The sequence below is a fragment of the Narcine bancroftii genome, chromosome 4 (genome assembly GCF_036971445.1).
Source record: "Narcine bancroftii isolate sNarBan1 chromosome 4, sNarBan1.hap1, whole genome shotgun sequence".
Taxonomy (NCBI): Eukaryota; Metazoa; Chordata; class Chondrichthyes; order Torpediniformes; family Narcinidae; genus Narcine; species Narcine bancroftii.
In genome coordinates this window covers 219,752,593-219,773,059 of record NC_091472.1, presented here as the reverse complement: position 1 = coordinate 219,773,059, position 20,467 = coordinate 219,752,593, and the positions used below count along the sequence as shown (strand labels likewise).

Here is a 20,467-nt window from a genome sequence, read left to right as displayed (position 1 = left end):
GTGCCTCCACTAGATCCCCCAATTTTTCCTTTCCCAAGACTTGTGGGAGCCAATGTTGAAAAAAACCTACGGGACCTCTCCCCTCTTGGTCCTCAGGCAACCCCATGATCTTGATGCTATTTCTCCGGCTGTGATTTTCTAAGGTGTCAATCCTCTGCCAGAGGCGTCCCCTTTTCGTCTCCCATGCGGCGATCTTGGTCTCTAATTTATTAATTCTGTCCTCATTATTGCCAGTTCTATCTTCTAGTTCAAATACTCTTCCTGATAATCCAGTTAGGGCATTCTCCCATCTATCCATTTTGTTGTATGTCTCCTGTCTTTTCCTTTAAATCCTTGGCCAGTCTCTTTTTCATTCTTATTGTAGCTTGTAGGATATCATGTAATGAAGGCTCCATCCCCCCTCCCCTTCTTTCCGACGCCAGCTTGCTGCCGCAGTGGGTTCCAGGTTCTCCCTATGATTCTCCCTTGATGCTGTCTCTTGCCTCCTGTTCACTGTCAGCCTCGCTCGGGTCGCCGCTGGAGCTGTCTCCCAACGCAGGGCCAAGGTCTACAGCATCCCCAGGTGATTCACTCCCACCACCCGTCGTACTGCGCTCCCGGGCACACTTCGCTCATTGTCTTCGGTGGGGGGAGGGACGCGATGCGCACTGCACTTCGAAGCTCAGATCTCTCTCAGGGCCCCTCATCTCCCAACACTCGGCTGGAGATCATGCCGTCTCTCCTTCCTGGGTTGGTCTCACCTCCCGCTGTCATCTTGGATGAGTCTTGTTCATCCTCGCCAGGTCGAACATCCATCGATGGGACCTCCGGGACTTGGGCCTGGACTTGACATCCCCATCTTGGCCTCCACAAGGCAGGCTCGATCAGTTGCCGACCGTTCCTCCCACCTTGTTGGCTGCCTTTGCTTGATTAATGCTCTTCTTTCCCATTGTAGCAAGGTAGGGACTTTTATTTTTAGTTTTTGAGTTTTTTTTACTTATTTGACTTTTGAACCATGTTTTATTCTTCTGTCCCAGGAGCTCTGGAGGTCGACATCATTCTGCTCGCTCCTCATCCTGTTACCTCCAGCTGTAAACAAGCTTGTATAATTGTTCAGTTGAATCTGGAGTGATTGTCCAATGAAATTAAAGACAATGACTCTTACTCAGAGAAACACCTGTGTACACAAGAAAGCCATCTGCTGGTTAGCTGTGCAGACAACTCAGAGGCATTTTCTTGTAAACTTTTGGAAGAGAGAAACTTTGATCACAAACGTGTCATGAGATAACGCCATTTCAAGTGGCATCTTTAATATTGCACCTGTGTCATCTGAAGTCAGAGAAATTCAGAGACATCTTCAGTAAGAGAGGTCATGTTGTGCTGTTCTCCTTATCATGCAAGTTAAGTCCATTTGTAATAGTCACTTCATTTAACCCTTGCCTGGATTGGTGAAATCCTCGTGTGAAAGACAAGTTCCGGAGCCTCCATGCAAGAGACGGGGTTTTGAGGAAAATCTTTGTACGAAAAAACATTTCTCTGAAAACAAATCTACAAGAATTTGTGAGTTTGAGAACTTTTGAACTGCAGTTTTAAAGACTGAGTTTCAACACAAAAGATTTCTGAGGCTGAACTTTAAAATCATCTCTTCAGAATTATGCCTGAACTGTAATGGTTTGGGTTTTGCCACCCACACACACACCCACACACACACACACACACACACACACACACACACACACAGAGTCAGTTTAGAGTTAAGTGCGATTTTATATTATTAATAATTATTCATAAAAATTATTGTTTTGAAAATACTATTGTCTTGGTAAATTTCTATTGCTGCTGGTCTGGGTCGTAACACTTGGGAAAGAGGCCCGAGCTGAACTGCTGACTGTCCATTTCTAACCCTGGATGGTGTCTGGCCTGCTGAGTTCCTCCAGCTTCTCCTTGCTTGCTCAAGATTCCAGCATCCACAGTTTTTGCTCATATCTTGACGAGGGGCTCAGGCCCAAAAATTAGATCATATATCTTGGCCTCCTTTGGACTCTGTGGGACATGCTGGATTTATCCAGCATTTAAGTCCACAGTTTTTGTGCTTTTCCCAGGCATCCTCCTATCTGTTCCTGTTGGTATAAGTAAAAGCACAATGCTGGAGAAACTCAGCGGGTCAAACAGCATCCTTTATATAGAAAATATAAAGATATATTACCATCATTTTGGGCCTGAGCCCTTCAACAAGGTATGAACAAAATGTCAGCAGGTTCCTGAACAAAATAGTGGGGAAAGGGACAGGGAAAGGAGCACAGATCCACAAGCAGGAGATAATAAGTGGATAAGGGAGGGAGGGCACACCAGTAAACAGGGGGAGGGGGATGACTCTATGAATAGAGTGGGAAGGGGATGGAGAGCTGAAGGAAAGGAGACAGAAGGATAGGGAAGGGAGGGAGAATGGGGTCTTGCAGAAACCAGATAAGTCAATGTGTTCCTGTTGGTCATTAGACATTTCACATTCATGAGCATAGACAGTTGAACTGGCTTGAAGGAGAATTGCTTCAGTGGAAGCTGAATTTGAGCATGGCCATTAATCTGTCGGATTTCAGAGGGGAATGACATTTTATCTGTCCAAATTAACACAGGTTGAACAGTTAATTTTAGCAGAGTGAGCAGAAGGTTCTCTTCTGATTCCAAATACAGTGATATTTTGCAGGGATTAAAGTCAAAAGAATAACCATTTATTAACAAAAATGTCAGAGCATGAATTAAACAATATGACAATCTTGCAAAACCTGCCTGTGGGAAAATATCTTTGTGTTCCAGATTCCAAGATGAATTTTCCTTCACACATTCACAAAATAAATAAGATTCAGGTCATTAATTCAGACAGCATTGGTTAGGCACAGAGTTGAGCATGAAAGCAGAAGGAGAGTTCAGTGTGAAAACTGTATCATGACAGAGTGGGAAACAGTCTGACGTTGCAAGGTACTGTGGTAGGTCAGAGGGTTCAAGCACTGTGAAATAGTTTTACTAGATTAGCAAGAAAGTCTGCAGATGCTGGGGTCGAGCGCAGGGGCTGCAGCAACTCAGCAAGTTACACAGAGTCCACAGGAAGTAAAGGGTGTACAACTTTTCGGGCCTGGGCCCTTCGTCAGGTGAAAGCAGCAGCTAATGCAGCACGAGATTCTGCTGGGAAAGGGCTGAGGCCCGAAACATTGGTCACTGTTACTTCCTATGGTGTTGCGTGACCTGCTGAGTTTCTCCAGCACATTTGTGTATTGTGAATAGTTTTTCTAGTTTCCTTTCCCAAATCCTGCTGAAGTATAACTCACTGGCCCTCTGAGATCATTCTTCCATCACTGAGCACATCTGTAAAGGACTGTTGCATTGGGATTAGAAGTGGCATTACTAGAACATTTTCTTTTTCCTATCTCTTAATACATCTGGGATGTTCATAGGAGTATCTTGAAGTCAATTATCATCTTCTTACCACAGGGCATTCTAAATGTAGTTAAATTTAACAAGGATGATGAATTAATCAGAGCAGTTACTTTGCACACACTTTGACCAAACTGAGGTATTTGATGGGCTTTACGCTGGTTTAAATGTTACCAGGACAATAAAATCCTTCCTTCAGGCATATTTACAAAGTTACCATCATCAGGTCAGTTATGGTTCATCAATACCATAAGACATAGGAGCAGAAATAGGTTATTCAGGCCATCAAGTCTGCCCCGCCATTTAATGATGGCCTGGCTAATCAAAAACCTATCAATCTATGTCTTAAATACACCCAATGACCTGGCCTCCACAGCTGCCTGTGGGAATAAATTCCAAAAATTGACCACTTTTGATGGAAGAAATTCTTACACATCTCTGATCTAGCAGCCGTTCTTCAATCCTGAAGTGTGGCCTCTTGTCCTAGAACTTGTACCTCTGAATTAAGGTTCAAATTGCAGGAACTCTAACTCAATGGCCTGGAATCTGCAGCAAAAATAACAGTGAGCCTAACAGTGCGAAGTCTCCCAGGGGTGACCTGCTGTTTCCAGCTCCTTGTAGAATATTCATACATGCAGTTAACACTTGTTGTCAGTGATCAATGCCCTTCAGATTGCCTTATTATGACAACCTTTCCATCATAAACTGCAGAAATTAGTGAACTGATGAGTGCTTCGGGTTTTTATAAATTATTCCCACTGTAAATAAAAACCCTGACAATATTATTTCTTGTTAGATGTATTTTTAATTGCTACTAAACCTCACTGGCCATAAAATGAATAGATTATCATTCTCTCAGACTATTTCAAACGTCCATGAATATTAAGATAATCAGACATTTTTACATTTTTAAAGGTTTATGATGCTTCATTTCTATCTTATTCTCAGTTTTATTTGATGCTCAGTAAAGATCCTTAAAATCTATTTAAAACTTGGCTTTTTCTTTATTTAGAGAAGATTCAATGATCAATATCTGATGTGAATTTAAATTTTCAAACACTGTGGGAATCTTTTGAACTACTTTCAAAATCTTTGATTTGGTATTAATGCAGAGGTGTTGGCTAATAAGGTAATTTATTACTGCGATGGAGATTTTTTTTCTTTCTTTGCCAAACAGCTTTGGATTTGGCAGTGGAATTAGATTTTTTTAATAATAAAGTATTAACATAATATAATTTGTTTGATTAAGAATGCGGGGTACTGTGGATGAAATAGTATGATCTGAATGTAATGTATTTTGTACTCTTTTATTTTTTGACTTTTAATATGTATTTTTATGTTCTCTGGTTTTTTTATGTAGAATTTCAGTAAAAATATTGAAAAGTAAAACTTGGGTTTTTAATGCTGGAATTTGAAAACAAAATGGAAACTCAGCCAGTCAAGCAGCATCTGTGGAAAGAGAAATCAGCAGAGATTTCAGGTCAGGGGCCCGTGCTCAGTACTGGGGTAAGGGTGGAGGGCAGGAGCTCAGCTGATAAACACAAAGGGAAATGATGGAAACAGGTCAGGTGAAAAGGAGCATGCCTATCGACTGTTACAGAGGCATTTGGAGAATGAAGGTAATGAATGGATGCAAGTATGATCATGGGACACAATGAGAGAGCTGTGTTCCTGGAGTTGGAAAATAAGGTGTTGCTCTTTGGACTTAAATTGGGCTTTAGCATTGTAGTGAGGACTCTGCAGACAGACAGGTCAGAGTTGGAGTGAATGTGGCATGTAACAGGAAAGTCAGTGTCATTTTTGTGGACTGAGTGCAGATGTTGTGCAAAGCATTCACCCAGTCGGCCTGTGATTTGACCGGCGTAGAAGAGACCATATAACGTCAATAAGATAGGAAGAAAAACAAGTGAGTAGCTGCCTCAGCTAGAATGATTGTTTGGGTCCCTGGATGGTGGAAGGAAAGAGCTTTGCACCTCGTCTGGTTGCATGAGGAGAAGCCAAGGGTACAGGGAGTTGTCCGTGGGGACAGGGAGTAGTGTCTGAGAAATACATAAAAGCAAAGGTGATAGTCTCAATGGGGTTGGTTGTACCTGCCATTATTTGACACACGAGCTTCCACAGAGTTGAAGTCTAGCAACTATTGGGAGAGTTACAATGGAAGCTATAGAGATGGGGCTAGATTTTTTTTGAAGTTAAAATTAGACAGCAAAGTAAACTATCCTCCTTCGCCTTCTCCCCTCTCCCTGTATCCCTTCTCAGCTTTTTTCTCTTCTACCCTCCCACCTGTACCCACCTATTAGCTCTTCCCTGTTAGCCTGTGCTTCTCCCCCTTTTCCTTCACACACTTTTCATTCAGGCATCTCCCTGATTGTCTGGCCTGATGAAGGACTCAGGCCAGAAGCATCAACTGCCTTTCCCTGTCTGTGGATGCTGCATGACCCTCTGAGGTTCTCCAGCACTTTTGTGGACTGACAATGGACATCGTTGTCTTCCCATGCTGGCCATAAAATCTTGGCCACTGTCGCTGCTAACAATTTGGTTCGGTGCTGAGAGATTGGTGCACTTTGACGATGCCATCTTTTGGGTGAGGTGCTAAATGAAGCTCGTAACTACCATGTAAGGTAGTTGTAAAGGATTTTGTTTTGTTATTTGAATACATGCAGGCAATGAGTTTTCCCCACATGAAATTTTCTTGAAGGTCATCTTTGAATTGTTTTTGTGAGGACTTATATACGTACAAATTAGCTGTGTTACTTCCAACATTACAAATCAGTTTCATTGGCAGTATTACATTGAAATAACCTTAGGGGCACACCGTGGCAATTCTAGCCTTTGTTTAATGGGGAAGTGCAGGTACAAGTTTATTGCCACATTATTCAAGATTCCTTTAATGCTATGTAATAGTACAGAACATGTAACGTTACTCAAACTTGCATTCTACCGTAAGGCAGACAGAGTCACCATTAGCATTGCCCGGCGCCCCTTACAGTAAGAGACAAAGAGAAGAAAGAGTTCCTTCAGAGACACTGAGGATCCATGAATTCACCTCCCGTGCTCCCACAGCCTTTGCAACCACACACACTCCTGTTCAAATCATCGGCCACCCAAGCTCCGGGTCCAAACCTCTGACATGATCAGGAAGATTTCAGCACCCAAGGACTTCAGGAGACCTTCCTGCCCTCCGAACCCTCTCGAATACCTGATTCCCAGGAGCCAGTCTTCAGCAGCTCGCAGCCAATGCGGGTCCCCCGCCTGCAAGTCTCTCACTGCCTTGGTGGGTACATCAGTGGCTGAATCCCTCACTGATCCACTGCCAAGGTCACCTTCTATGCAGGCTCATTTCCTCCGCTTCTCTGTGGCGTGTAAGAAGAGTTCATTTCACAAGCAGTTCACCTGCATCCAGCAGTACCAAGCAGAAGAGCAAGAACACCTTACAGTATGTCGGGATTGAGTTCAAGAGACGTGAGGTAGTGATGCAACTCACACTTTGAGTATTGTGTTCAGTCTGGTCTCCTCATTACAGGAAGAATGTAAATGCTTTGCAGAGGGTAAAGAGAAGATTTATCAGTATGTTGCCTGGATTGGACAACATGTCATATGAAGCAAGGTTGACAGCTTTTCTCTTTGGAGCAACGAAGAATGAGAGGTGACTTAATAGAGTTGTATAAAATTATGAGGGGTTTAGAAAGGATGGGAGACCAGCACCTTTTTCCTGGGGAAACAATAGTAAATGTTATAGGACATCGATTTAAGATGATTGGAGGAACTTTTAGTGGAGACCTCATAACTTTTTACTTAGAGGGAGGTGGGTCCTGGAATGCATTGCCGGGGGTGGTGGTGAATGGTGGTACAATAGGGACATTCAGAAGACTCTTAGATTAGCACATGGATGTAAGAAAAATAGAGGGTCATGGGTGTGAAGTTGGGAAAGATTAGATTGTTGTGGAGTAGGTTACCATAGGTCAGCACAACATCATGGACTGAAGGGCCTGTCCTGTTGTAATATTCTGTGGAATGCTACCATGAAGAGAACAATTAGTACATAGCGAAGGCTGCATGAGATCACTATTGTGAGGTTCAGACAGGAGCCTGATAGCTGTGGGGGGGAAACTGTCTTTGAACCTGTTGGCGTGTGATTTCACACTCCTCAAACTTCTTGCTGATGGGAGGAGGGAGGAGAGAGGGTGTCCGGATTGTGATGGGCCTCAGTATGTCGGCTGCCTTTCTTTGACAGTAGGAGGTATAGATGGAGTTGATGGAGGGGAGGGAGGTTTGCATGATGTTCTGAGCTGCATTCACCACCTGCAGCTCCTTCCGGTCTTGGGCAGAGCAGTTCCTGTACCCACGCGGCAATGAATCCAGCAAAGATGCTTCCAGTGGGAACAAAAATCAAAAATACTGCAGATGCTGTAAGTCTGAAACATAAACAAAAAGGGCTGGAAAAACTCACCTGGTCAGGAGCATCTATGAATAGAGAAGCAGCCCACCCTTCCAGACTGTGATACTCTGTCATAACTCAGTTACGGTCTGCTGAATCTTCACGTTCTGTTTTTGTTTTCCAAACATCAAAGGATCAGTAACTGCAGCATTTAAGGATTAGTGAATGCTAATTTTAAGCCAAAACTCCTGGAAGAGGTGAGCACAGTCAGACTTTCAGTGATATATTGCACTTTGACAATGCCCAGTATTGGTATGCATGAGGTTCAACGAGCAGGAAGGTAATATGAAGGTTTTGCTTGAACAAGCAGTAAATATGGAATAGCTGAAAGACTTTGTGTCATGTCCTTTCTATCTTGTCAGTTGGTGTTACTTTGCTAAATCCCCAATCACGCTGAGAAGACAGTGATGGACCTTCACCTTGAGCCAAAGTGGGCTGACACAGCTGTGTCACTCCCTGGTGTTTCTGGAGGCAGTTACATGTAACGCACATTACTCTGGAGTTGGAAGGTACAACCAGTTTAAGCCAGAGAAAGAGATTCCTTCCCAAAAAGGACAGTAAAATATAACTACATAGTTATTTATATTAGGACCAAGATTTTAATCTCCAATTTTGGACAGAAATGTGGTGGAAGGTAAGATTTGCAAACTCTCCCTCTGGATTAAATGGTTCAGTTCCTTTGATTTCCAGTCCAATATAAAAAACTACCATGCTGACCATATTATAATTTACTAACTTAATGTTTAAGGTTAAGGTTAACAGATCTTGGACTTTTCTCTTTGGAGTGAAGAAGGATGAGAGATGACTTAATAGTGGTCAACAAGATAAGGAGAGGCAAAGAAAGGGTGGACAGCCAGCACCTTTTTCCCTGGTGAGAATAGCAAACACCAGAGAACATGTGTAGAAGGTGAGGGGAGGCCGGTTTAGGGGAGATATCAGGAGTAGGGTTTTTACAAAGAGAGTGGCCTGGAATGGATGGCCAGGGGTAGTGGTGAAAGCTGGGACAATAGGGACATTTAGAAGACTCTTAGACAGGCATTTTAGAAAGGCTTTATCGATAAACTTTTTAAGAAAAAAATTATTTTTCACACTATAAACCATATTGACCAAGATACATACAGACATTTTTTTTCTTAAATATATACAGTGTAATTTTCTCCCCCTTTTCCCCCCTCCCTTCCCTCCCTCCCTCACCCCCTTTCCTATTTATTTGAAGTTCAATCTATAAGATACATTAAACCCGTTAAACAATGTTGTCACTTAATAAAAATAAATAAGAAATTTTACTGAGTCAGTTCTTTTCGTTGTCTTCTCCTTCTGTCATTTTTGGAGGTGGAAGTCCACGGTAGGATTTCTCTATTGTATTTAATGTATGGCTCCCATATTTGTTTGAATATTGTGATGTTATTTCTTAAATTATATGTTATTTTTTCTAATGGAATACATTTATTCATTTCTATGTACCATTGTTGTATTCTCAAGTTGTCTTCTAATTTCCAGGTTGACATAATACATTTTTTTGCTACAGCTAGGGCTATCATAACAAATCTTTTTTGTGCTCCATCCAAATTGAGTCCAAATTCTTTATTTCTTATATTACTTAGGAGGAAGATCTCTGGGTTTTTTGGTATATTGCTTTTTGTGATTTTATTTAATATCTGGTTTAGATCTTCCCAAAATTTTTTCACTTTCTCACATGTCCAAATTGCATGAATTGTTGTTCCTGTTTCCTTTTTACAGTGAAAACATCTGTCTGATACTGTTGGGTCCCATTTATTTAACTTTTGAGGTGTGATGTATAGCCTGTGTATCCAGTTATATTGTATCATGCGTAACCTCGTGTTTATTGTATTTCTCATAGTTCCGGAGCATAGCTTTTCCCATGTTTCATTCTTTATCTTTATGTTTAGATCTTGTTCCCATTTTTGTTTAGGTTTACCGTTTGTTTCCTCGTTCTCCTTTTCTTGCAGTTTGATGTACATGTTTGTTACAAATTTTTAAATTATCATTGTGTCTGTAATCACATATTCAAAATTGCTTCCTTCTGGTAACCTCAGACTATTTCGCAATTTGTCCTTCAAGTAGGTTTTCAGTTGGTGGTATGCAAACATTGTATCGTGAGTTATTCGGAGCCGAACAGGAGTGTGGGTATGACAACGGCTCTGTATACGCTTATCTTTGTGAGGTTTTTCAGTTGGTTGTTTTTCCAGACTCTTTTGTGTAGTCTTCCAAAGGCGCTATTTGCCTTGGCGAGTCTGTTGTCTATCTCATTGTCGATCCTTGCATCTGATGAAATGGTGCAGCCGAGATAGGTAAACTGGTTGACCGTTTTGAGTTTTGTGTGCCCGATGGAGATGTGGGGGGGCTGGTAGTACTGGTGGGGAGCTGGCTGATGGAGGACCTCAGTTTTCTTCAGGCTGACTTCCAGGCCAAACATTTTGGCAGTTTCCGCAAAGCAGGACGTCAAGCGCTGAAGAGCTGGCTCTGAATGGGCAACTAAAGCGGCATCATCTGCAAAGAGTAGTTCACGGACAAGTTTCTCTTGTGTCTTGGTGTGAGCTTGCAGGCGCCTCAGATTGAAGAGACTGCCATCCGTGCGGTACCGGATGTAAACAGCGTCTTCATTGTTGGGGTCTTTCATGGCTTGGTTCAGCATCATGCTGAAGAAGATTGAAAAGAGGGTTGGTGCGAGAACACAGCCTTGCTTCACGCCATTGTTAATGGAGAAGGGTTCAGAGAGCTCATTGCTGTATCTGACCCGACCTTGTTGGTTTTCGTGCAGTTGGATAATCATGTTGAGGAACTTTGGGGACTACACAAAAGAGTCTGGAAAAACAACCAACTGAAAAACCTCACAAAGATAAGCGTATACAGAGCCGTTGTCATACCCACACTCCTGTTCGGCTCCGAATCATGGGTCCTCTACCGGCACCACCTACGGCTCCTAGAACGCTTCCACCAGCGTTGTCTCCGCTCCATCCTCAACATCCATTGGAGCGCTCACACCCCTAACGTCGAGGTACTCGAGATGGCAGAGGTCGACAGCATCGAGTCCACGCTGCTGAAGATCCAGCTGCGCTGGATGGGTCACGTCTCCAGAATGGAAGACCATCGCCTTCCCAAGATCGTATTATATGGCGAGCTCTCCACTGGCCACCGTGACAGAGGTGCACCAAAGAAAAGGTACAAGGACTGCCTAAAGAAATCTCTTGGTGCCTGCCACATTGACCACCGCCAGTGGGCTGATAACGCCTCAAACCGTGCATCTTGGCGCCTCACAGTTTGGCGGGCAGCAGCCTCCTTTGAAGAAGACCGCAGAGCCCACCTCACTGACAAAAGGCAAAGGAGGAAAAACCCAACACCCAACCCCAACCAACCAATTTTCCCTTGCAACCGCTGCAATCGTACCGCTGCAATCGTGTCTGCCTGTCCCGCATCGGACTGGTCAGCCACAAACGAGCCTGCAGCTGACGTGGACTTTTTACCCCCTCCATAAATCTTCGTCCGCGAAGCCAAGCCAAAGAAGAAGATCGTGAGTTATATTATATTTATCCTTCATTTGTTCAAAGGATAATAATTTATTTCCCGAAAAACAATTTTCTATTCTTTTGATCCCTTTTCTCTCCCATTCTCTAAAGGAAAGGTTATCTATTGTGAAAGGGATTAGTTGATTTTGCGTCAATATTAGTTTTGGTAGTTGGTAATTTGTCTTATTCCTTTCTACATGAATCTTCTTCCAAATGTTGAGCAGATGATGCAATACCGGTGAATTCCTATGTTGCACCAATTTATATAGTATATGTTCAGGTATCTTCTCCCCTATTTTATCCAGTTCTAATCTGGTCCAATCTGGTTTTTCCCTTGTTTGATAAAAATCTGATAGGTATCTTAATTGTGCGGCTCTATAATAATTCTTAAAGTTTGGTAGTTGTAAGCCTCCTTGTTTGTACCATTCTGTTAATTTATCTAGTGCTATCCTCGGTTTCTCCCCTTTCCATAAGAATTTCCTTATTATTTTCTTTAACTCCTTGAAGAATTTCTCTGTTAGGTGAATTGGTAATGACTGAAATAGGTATTGTATACTTGGGAAAATGTTCATTTTAATTCAGTTTATCCTTCCTATCAGTGTTAGTGGTAAGTCTTTCCAATGCTCTAAGTCGTCTTGTAATTTTTTCATCAATGGATGATAATTTAGTTTATATAGATGGCCGAGATTTTTATTTAGTTGTATACCTAGGTATCGCATTGCTTGTGTTTGCTATCTAAATGGTGATTCTTTCTTGAATGTTGTGAAATCCGCATTATTCATTGGCATTGCTTCACTTTTATTTGCGTTGATCTTATACCCCGATACTTCTCCATATTCCTTCAATTTCCTATGTAATTCTTTTATTGATATTTCTGGTTCTGTTAAGTATATTATAATGTCATCTGCAAATAGACTGATTTTATATTCCTTCTCTTTTATTTTTATCCTTCTTATTTTATTTTCTGTTCTTATCAGTTCTGCTAGTGGTTCTATAGCTAACGCTTTATCGATAAACTTGGGGGAGGGATTTAATTACGATGGTGGAAGGGTTAACATAGCAGCTAGCGCAATAAAATGGGCCTTTTTATGGTAAAACCCCACATTAAAGCCAGGTCAAGTAAAAAAAAATGTGATTTTACCTTTTATGGTAACGGTGGATAATGTGGATCCTTCATTGCCTTTATGGAGAACAGAGTCGAGAGATGGGGAAAGTGGTCCAGTCGCACTGCCTGCCACTGTGACGTCAAACATAGGCGCTGGGAAATGAAAGCACCGAGCTCGCAGATGGGTCCAGCATTGTGTGTTTTCATTTTAAAAATCACACTTGGGTCATGGGCTGACAACTTTTTTCTTTGTAGCCGCTTTCAGCACATTCCTTTTATGGCGGAATGGAGCGACTACCCTCCACCTTTAAGTGTACCCCCCTCCCTAGGCGGATTGAAGCTGGACCATATTCCAGCAGTCAGTTTGCCTTTGGATTTTTTTTATGGAGGTAAGTACAGTGATGTAAATACAGAGAATCTTTTGAAGTTTTTATGGTGTAACGCCACCTTGAAGGTGGCTCGATGAAAGGAAAAAAATGGTGAACTTACCTTTTTATGGAAAAGGCCTACAAGGCGGATCCAGTGTTGCTTTCTCGCTGAGCAGCATCTGGAGCCATCTTCTGGAGCTGAGGGAGGTGGGGCAAGTGGTGCAGTAGCTCTGCCCATCACCGTGACATCATCCATACGTGCCGAGAAGAGAAAGCGGCCTACCGCTGAAATGACAACCGAAGAGCAGGTAAGAGCATCAGTGGAGATCTGTTCAAGCAGTTTTAGGACTCATAAGATCTCCTGCGCAACATAATTAACTATATTACAGCATATGGGATTTCTTCGCAATGTCATCAGGCTGCCCCTTCGCAGGCGCTTTCAGCAGCATTGCCTTCAGGAAGGAGGTGGAGAGAGTCCCTCCACCTCTGACTCTACCCCTCCCCTCCCCACTCCAGGTGGATCAGAGTCCGCCTCCTGAATCCGCTCTTGGAGTTTTCAACAAGGTTAGTTAAGCGATGTAAAGGCAGAGAATTACAAATTACATTTGCTTTTTTTTCACTATTACAAGGCCTTTTGTCTTTCTTTACGTTTGCCTTTTTTTCTCTATCAAATAGCCTACGTGACAGCAATTGGGGTTCAAATTTAAATTTAAATTTTGTACATTATGGTAATTACCTGATTAAAATTAACTTTATATAATTAAAGACTATAATACTGATTTTTTTTTCAAAATGCTTAATATTTTGCAGTCTTTTGTTTTTAAATGGTGTGCCTATATTCTTAATGTAGGTGTATTAGTTTGGCATTGGAAGAGTGAGTCTCAGTCAACCAGAAAATTTGCATTTCTGGCATCTGCAAACCCCATAGGTGCCGGATAATAGGATTCTGCTATATCATCATTTACCCAGGAATTACTTCTGCCCATTTAAATAGGAGCTGTACACTCTTTCATTTCTGCCTGGCTCTCCTCCTTTCTCTCCTCCTGTGTAGTGTGACAACTCTTTTGCTTGTGTTTTTAAAGCTGAGGGGAAGCATGGGCTTCTGCACTCCAATCTCTCTCCCCAGACCCCATTCCGCTCAAAAGACATATCCTTTAATGTAGAACAGCGGTCCTTTAAGAGCAGTGGCACTACTTCCTCTGATCTATCAGCTGCACCCTTCTATTGCAAGGGTCAAACTGTCTCGTGAACTTATTGACATTATTTCATTTGTCAGATTCTGATTAATCCAGTGAGATCAGTGGCTTATTGAAGTTGCACTGAGACAGACGGCTCTCTTTGAATGACCTCTTACTCTCTCTCCATGATAATGAAGTCGTCTGTCCATGAGTAACTCTTACAGATGAAATGCAATGCAGATGAACTCTTTGTTTCTCTTTACCTTTCCAATACCCACTTATAGCAGATGAGATATTGATGAAGTCAACATCTGGATTTGGACTGAAGAAATCTGAGCTACCATTGATTCAAGTGAACAGGTAGGATTCATGCTTCTACCTGCAGCAGTGCTTTTTTTTACTCCCCTTCTGCAGATAGCACTGAACTTCGGACACATCTATTGCTCAAAGTTGCTTCCAGTTCAGTTTAGCAGCTAGTTGGACTGTGGGGAGCATCGCAACCAAGCTTGAAACATCTCTTGCCAACCATTGGTGTGGGATTTCATCCTTTTATTGCCTCAGTTTATTCCTGCTTCTGTATTCCCCGTCAGCACCACCCCTTCGGGCTGCATGCTCTCCAGCCGCGTTGTATTCCTGTTAAATTTTCCCAGCTATTAGCTGCTAAGCCTTAACTCAACCAAAACATCTGAAATATCTCACTCTTTCTCTAAGACAGATTCAAAATTGACCTTTCTGACTCAATATTTTACCACTTGCCCTCACACCATCTCATGGACAAAATCACATTTTCTTTCACAATCTTTCCGTTAAGCATTTTGAGATTGGTTGCTATTCGATGTGAGGCACTGCCTTAAGAAGGCAGCTAACATCACCCTGGTCACAACTTCTTCTCATTGCTACCTTCAGGCAGACAGTATAGAAGTGTGAAGTCCAGAACCCCCAGGTTCAAGGACAGTTTATTTCTAGCAGCTCTTGAACACTAACTGGTACACTAACTGTAGACTGCTCAGACTCCACAAAAGATCTATCCACACTATTGCAAAGTCATGTTTATTTTTGCACTAGGATTACTGTGAATATTATATATTTATTGTCTTTATTAATGGGCAGAACGGTTAGAATAGCTGTTAGTACAAAGCTGTTACAGCGCCAGTGATCAGGACCGAGGTTTGAATCACATGCTGTCTGTAAGGAGTTGAACATTCTCCTCATGTCTGTGTGGGTTTCCACTGGGTACGCTGGTTTCCTCCCATCATTCAAAACATTCCGGAGGTGTAGGTTAATTTGGGGTAATTGGGAGCCATGGACTCATGGGCTGAAAAGGCCTCTCACCATGCTGTATGTCTATGTCTAAATTTAATTTAATTGGTTTACTATCATAGTTTTTCTTTACTAGCATCTGTTTGTCTGCAGCAAGAAAGAATTGTGGTGCATCTGCACATTGTACAATGTTTATGACAATAAACTCATCATCATTATCAAGTTCAAGTTTGTTTATTGTCATCTGTTGTTCGTAGATATATACAACCTGACAAAACAGTATCTCTCTGGACTATTGTACACATACAGACACAGATACATGGCAATCCAAAATATCCAAAATAAATAAGTTTAAAAATAACTGACAGGTTTCTAGGATTGTTCAACATTCTCACCACCTGTGGGAAGAAGCTGTTTCTCAGCCTGGCAATCCTGGTTTTTATGCTCCAATACCTCTTCCTTGAAGGTCATGTATCAAAGATACTGCAGGCTGGATGGTTAGGGTTCTCAATAATTCTCTGACCTGTCTATAAGCATCACTCCCTGTAGATATCATCAATAGAGAGAAGGGAGACCCCAGTGATCTTCTCAGCAATTTTAATCACCCCCTGTACTGACCTCTGCTCTGATGCTTTGCAGCTACCATACCACATTATGATGTAGCCAGCCAGGACACTCTCTATTATGCTCCTGTAGAACGTCATTAGAATGGTAGCCTTGCCCTCCTCAATTTCCTTAGGAAATGTAGGCACTGCTGCACTTCCTGACTAATGAGGAGGTGTTGTGGATCCAGGATAGGCTATCCTTTAAATGGCACTAAGGAACTTCATGCTCCCTGCTCTCTTTACGATGGAGACATTGATATGTAGTGGGGAGTGGTCCTTCATTTTCCTGAAGTCCACAATCATCTCCTTTGTCTTGTCTACATTGAGCCTGAGATGCATCAAAATTCTAACATGCTGCAACCACACAGGTAAGTAAGATACTGTATACCAAGAACAATATTATAGAATATTACAGCACATTACAAGCCTTTTGGCCCACAATCATGTATACCTACCAAAAAATTACTAAGCCCTCCCTACCTCATAACCCTCTATTTTTAGTTGATCCATGTGCCTGTGTAAGAGCATCTTAAATGTCCTTATGTTTCCAGCCTCCACCATCACCCCGGCAAGGTATTCCATGCACCCCCAACTCTCTGTGTAAAAAACTTACCCCTGATGTCTCTCCTCACCTTTCCTCCCTTTACTTTGTTCAGATGTTCTCTGGTGTTTTCTACTTGCTATATATTAATGTGTCATGAGACAGAAAAATAATTCAAAAATATCTCATATCACATCATACAATATTATATTTTTTAAATTTCAGGTTGTGTTGCCTCGACCTTGTTGACTAAGGTTACTGATCATGCACAAGTAGTTTTTATTACGAAGACATATTTTGAAGCTCTCTCCATGATCTAAGTTAGGCTGCCCACCCACCATCCAGAATACTGTCTATAAATAGTAATACTTTTCACGTTTGATTGCTTTATAGCATTCTTCCTGTTTCAAAATTATGCTTCATCTCGTTGGCCAATTTTTGAATGCTGCACTACAAATGATTGAATCTTTGTGTGCCTTACAGTGACTCATTGGTAAACTCCTCCTAGTCTGCATTTTGCTTGCCCTGTTTCACATGCAGTGGTTCACTGGCCAATTCCTGTTTTTCTGAGTGAAACACAAAAGTCTGAAGAAACTGCGATTGTAGTAAAAACAGAAATGCTGGAGCAACTCGGCAGTTCCCGCAGCGTCCATAGGAGGTAAAGAGGTATTACCGACGTTTCAGGCATGAGCCCTTCCTCAAGGTTCAAGGTCCCATACCTTGGGGAAGGGCTCAGGCTCGTAATGTCAGTAATACCTCTTTACTCCAATAGATGCTGTGGAACCGACTGAGTTCCTCCAGAATCTCTGTGTTTTTCCTTTTTTTGAGTGCCATGCAGAAAGCTCCTGGAGAAATCTCCTGGTGTAGGTTCCTGTCAGTAGTTCAGTGACTAGCAAACACCCTCTTTTTGAGACCAGAACAATACTCATTGGTGAATGCTCTCCTCTTTAGTGTAATATGAGAGTTCATCAGCCAGATCTTCTCTTTGAATAGTCCAAAACCATTTTCCTATCGAATATGTTATGAGTATTGCAAATTAACAATAAAATTGTAAGGCTTGTGTTATTCAGTTGAAAAGCGAGCAATCGCTTTATTTTACCTTTCACTCGTAAATTCACAGGGTCTCTTTGTTCTAACTTAATAGTGGTTAATGAAACATTAAATAAAATGTTTCACGACTTGCAGAGTTTTCCCAGATTTTACACTTTTTATTTAAACCCAAGTCCTTTGGCCAAGCATCTTGACAACTTCACTCTCACTTCTCATTGCCTGACATTGTTTGATTTCTCCTGTGAAGCATCTTGAAATGTTTTACTACGTTAACCCATATAAAAATAACAAGTTCTTTTTTCTGAAACACGTATGCTTTAAGATCTTTGCAAAATTTCACAAATAATTCAGAAGAATGACAAGATTAAAAAGATAGGCTCTTTGATGTTAATAGAGTCAGCATATTATGCAAATTGCACCAGTTGTGAAAATGTAAATGGAATTAATTGGAAAATAGCCTTTTTTGATTTCCTAAAACATCATAAATCTAATCTTTGTTCATTGTGGAGATTCTATTCAGTGAGCTAAATTATTCGATATATTTCAAAGGATACTACTGTTTGCAGTTAAATAAAGAAATTTTAGTGCTATTGTGCCAAAAGCATCCATGAATTCCAGCCATGGCCTATTGTTGTTTCTTAATAAATTTCAAATCTTCAGGAGGACTAGGGAAGACCACCCTCCACTTCAGTAGTAAGCTAATAGAGAGCACCAAGTTCCCAGAGTCCACTTAAGAAGTGATCTCTCCTGAACATAAAACATCCTCTCACTTGTCAGGAAGGCACAACAACAACTACACTTCCTGAGAATACTGAGGCGGGAAAGGATACCAGCCACCATCCTGTCAACTTTCTGCAGGAGTGCCATAGAAAGCACCCTGGCTTGCCGCATCACAGGATGGCATGGTTGCTGCAGAGGTCAATCTACAGGATCACTGGGGTCTCCTTTCTCCCCATTCCCCCATAAAACTTCCCTGCATGCAGCATCTTTCATCTACATCCATCAGGAAAAGAAAATACAGAAGTATCAGAACCAGAACCTCCATGCTGAGGAACAGCTTCTTCCCAAGGCGGTGAGACTGCTGAATGACTGATGAACAACTCATACAAACACTCTGTGACTCTGTTTAACAATAAAGTCATAGAATGGAATAGAACAGCACAGTATAGGCTCTTTGGCCCTTGATGTTGTGCTGACCCAAATATTCTTTAAAAATTACTAAACCATTCCTATCCTGTAAACCTCTGTTTTCCTTCCATCTATGTGCCTGTTTAAGAGTCCCTTAAATGCCCCTAATGTTTCAGCCTCCACCACCATCCCTGGCAAGGCATTTCAGGTACCCACAACTCTCTGTGGAAAGAACATACCTCTGATGTCTCCCCTAAGCTTTCCTCCCTCCATTTTGTACATATGACCTCTAGTGTTTGCTATTCCTGCCCTGAGAAAAAGGCATTGGTTGTCCACCCTATCTATGCCTCTCACAACTTTGTAGATCTTTATTAAGTTTCCTCTCATCCATCTACGCTCCAAAGAGAAAAGTCCCAGTTCTGCTAACCTTGCCTCATAAGGCTTATTTTCCATTCCTGGTAACATCATAGTAAATCTCTTCTGCACCCTCTCCATTGGTTCCACATCTTAAAATGAGGTGACCAGAAATTAACACAGTAATTCAAGTGTGATCTCACCAGAGATTTGTAGAGTTGCAACATGACCTCTCAACTCTTGAACTCAATCCCCCTATTAATGAAGTCCAACATCCCATAGGCTTTCTTAACTAACCTATCAACCAGTATGGCGACCTTGAGAGATATACGGTCCCTCTGTTCATCCACACTCTTAAGAAATTGACCATTATCCCTGAACGCAGCCTTCTGGTTTGTCCTTCCAAAGTGCATCACCTCTCACTTATCCAGATTGAACTCCATCTGCCACTTCTCTGCCCAACTCTGCATCCTATCTGTATCCTCTTGTAACCTTTGACAACATTCAGGTCCATCCACAAACTTACTGACCCATCCTTCCGCTTATTCATCCAGGACATTTATAAAGATCCCATAGAGCAAGAATCCCAGAACAGATCTTTGCAGCACTCCATTGGTCACTGACCTCCAGGCAGAATACGTACCTTCCACTACTACTCTCTGATTTCTACATATAAACCAATTTTTAAAATCCAAACTGCCAAGGTTTCATAGATCCCATGCCTCATGACTTTCTGAATGTCACTCATGGGGGACCTTCCTAAATGCCTTATGAAAATCCAATATAGACCACATCTACTGCTCTACCCTCATCAATTTCCTTTGTTACCTCCTCAAAAAACTCAATTAGGCTTATGAGGCATGACCTTCCCTTCTCAAAGGCATACTGACTATCCTTGGGTAGACTGTACTTCCCCAAATCCTGTCCTCAAGAATCCTCTCCAATAGTTATGTCCACTGACATAAGACTCACTTGTCGATAATTCCTAGGATTCTCCCTATCACCTTTTTTGATCAAGGGGATTACATATGTCATTTTCCAATCCTCCAGCACCTCCTCTATGGTCAAAGAGGACTCAAAGATCATAGCTACTGCCCCAGCTATCTCTTCCCTCACTTCACACAGCAACCTGGGGTATATCATGCCCGGCCCCAGTGATTTATTAATCGATGTTTTTAAGAAGATCCTTCACTTTCTCTTCCTTAATCTCCACATTGTCCAGCACACAGGCTTGTTCTATTTTGACCTCACCCTGATCCAGGTCCTTGTGAATACCGACCTTCCCAACCTCATCCACCTCCAAGCGCATGTTTCCCCCTTTATCCTTTAGCGGCCCCACCTTCATTCTCATCATCCTACTACTTTTCACATATGCATAGTACACCTTGGAGTTCTCATGAGCCCTTCCTCTTTCCTGCTTCCTATATCTAATGTATACTTCCTTTTTCCTTTTGACCAGCTGCCTCACCTGTTTTGTCACCCACGGTTCCCTTTTCCTGCTATCT

At 41.9% G+C, this 20,467-nt stretch overlaps 1 protein-coding gene across 9 annotated transcripts in view; it reads left to right on the top strand.

Annotated features, from left to right (window-relative positions):
- LOC138761596 (uncharacterized) overlaps positions 1-20,467 on the top strand; it is a 756,070-nt gene that overhangs the window by 722,278 nt on the left and 13,325 nt on the right. For 7 of the 9 annotated variants that reach the window (XM_069933971.1, XM_069933973.1, XM_069933969.1 and 4 more), the window contains one exon: positions 14,309-14,384. In XM_069933971.1, coding sequence (XP_069790072.1) covers positions 14,309-14,384 — 76 coding nt within the window. The remainder of the gene's footprint in view (positions 1-14,308; positions 14,385-20,467) is intronic. The other 2 variants (XM_069933972.1, XM_069933970.1) reach the window with 1 other exon arrangement.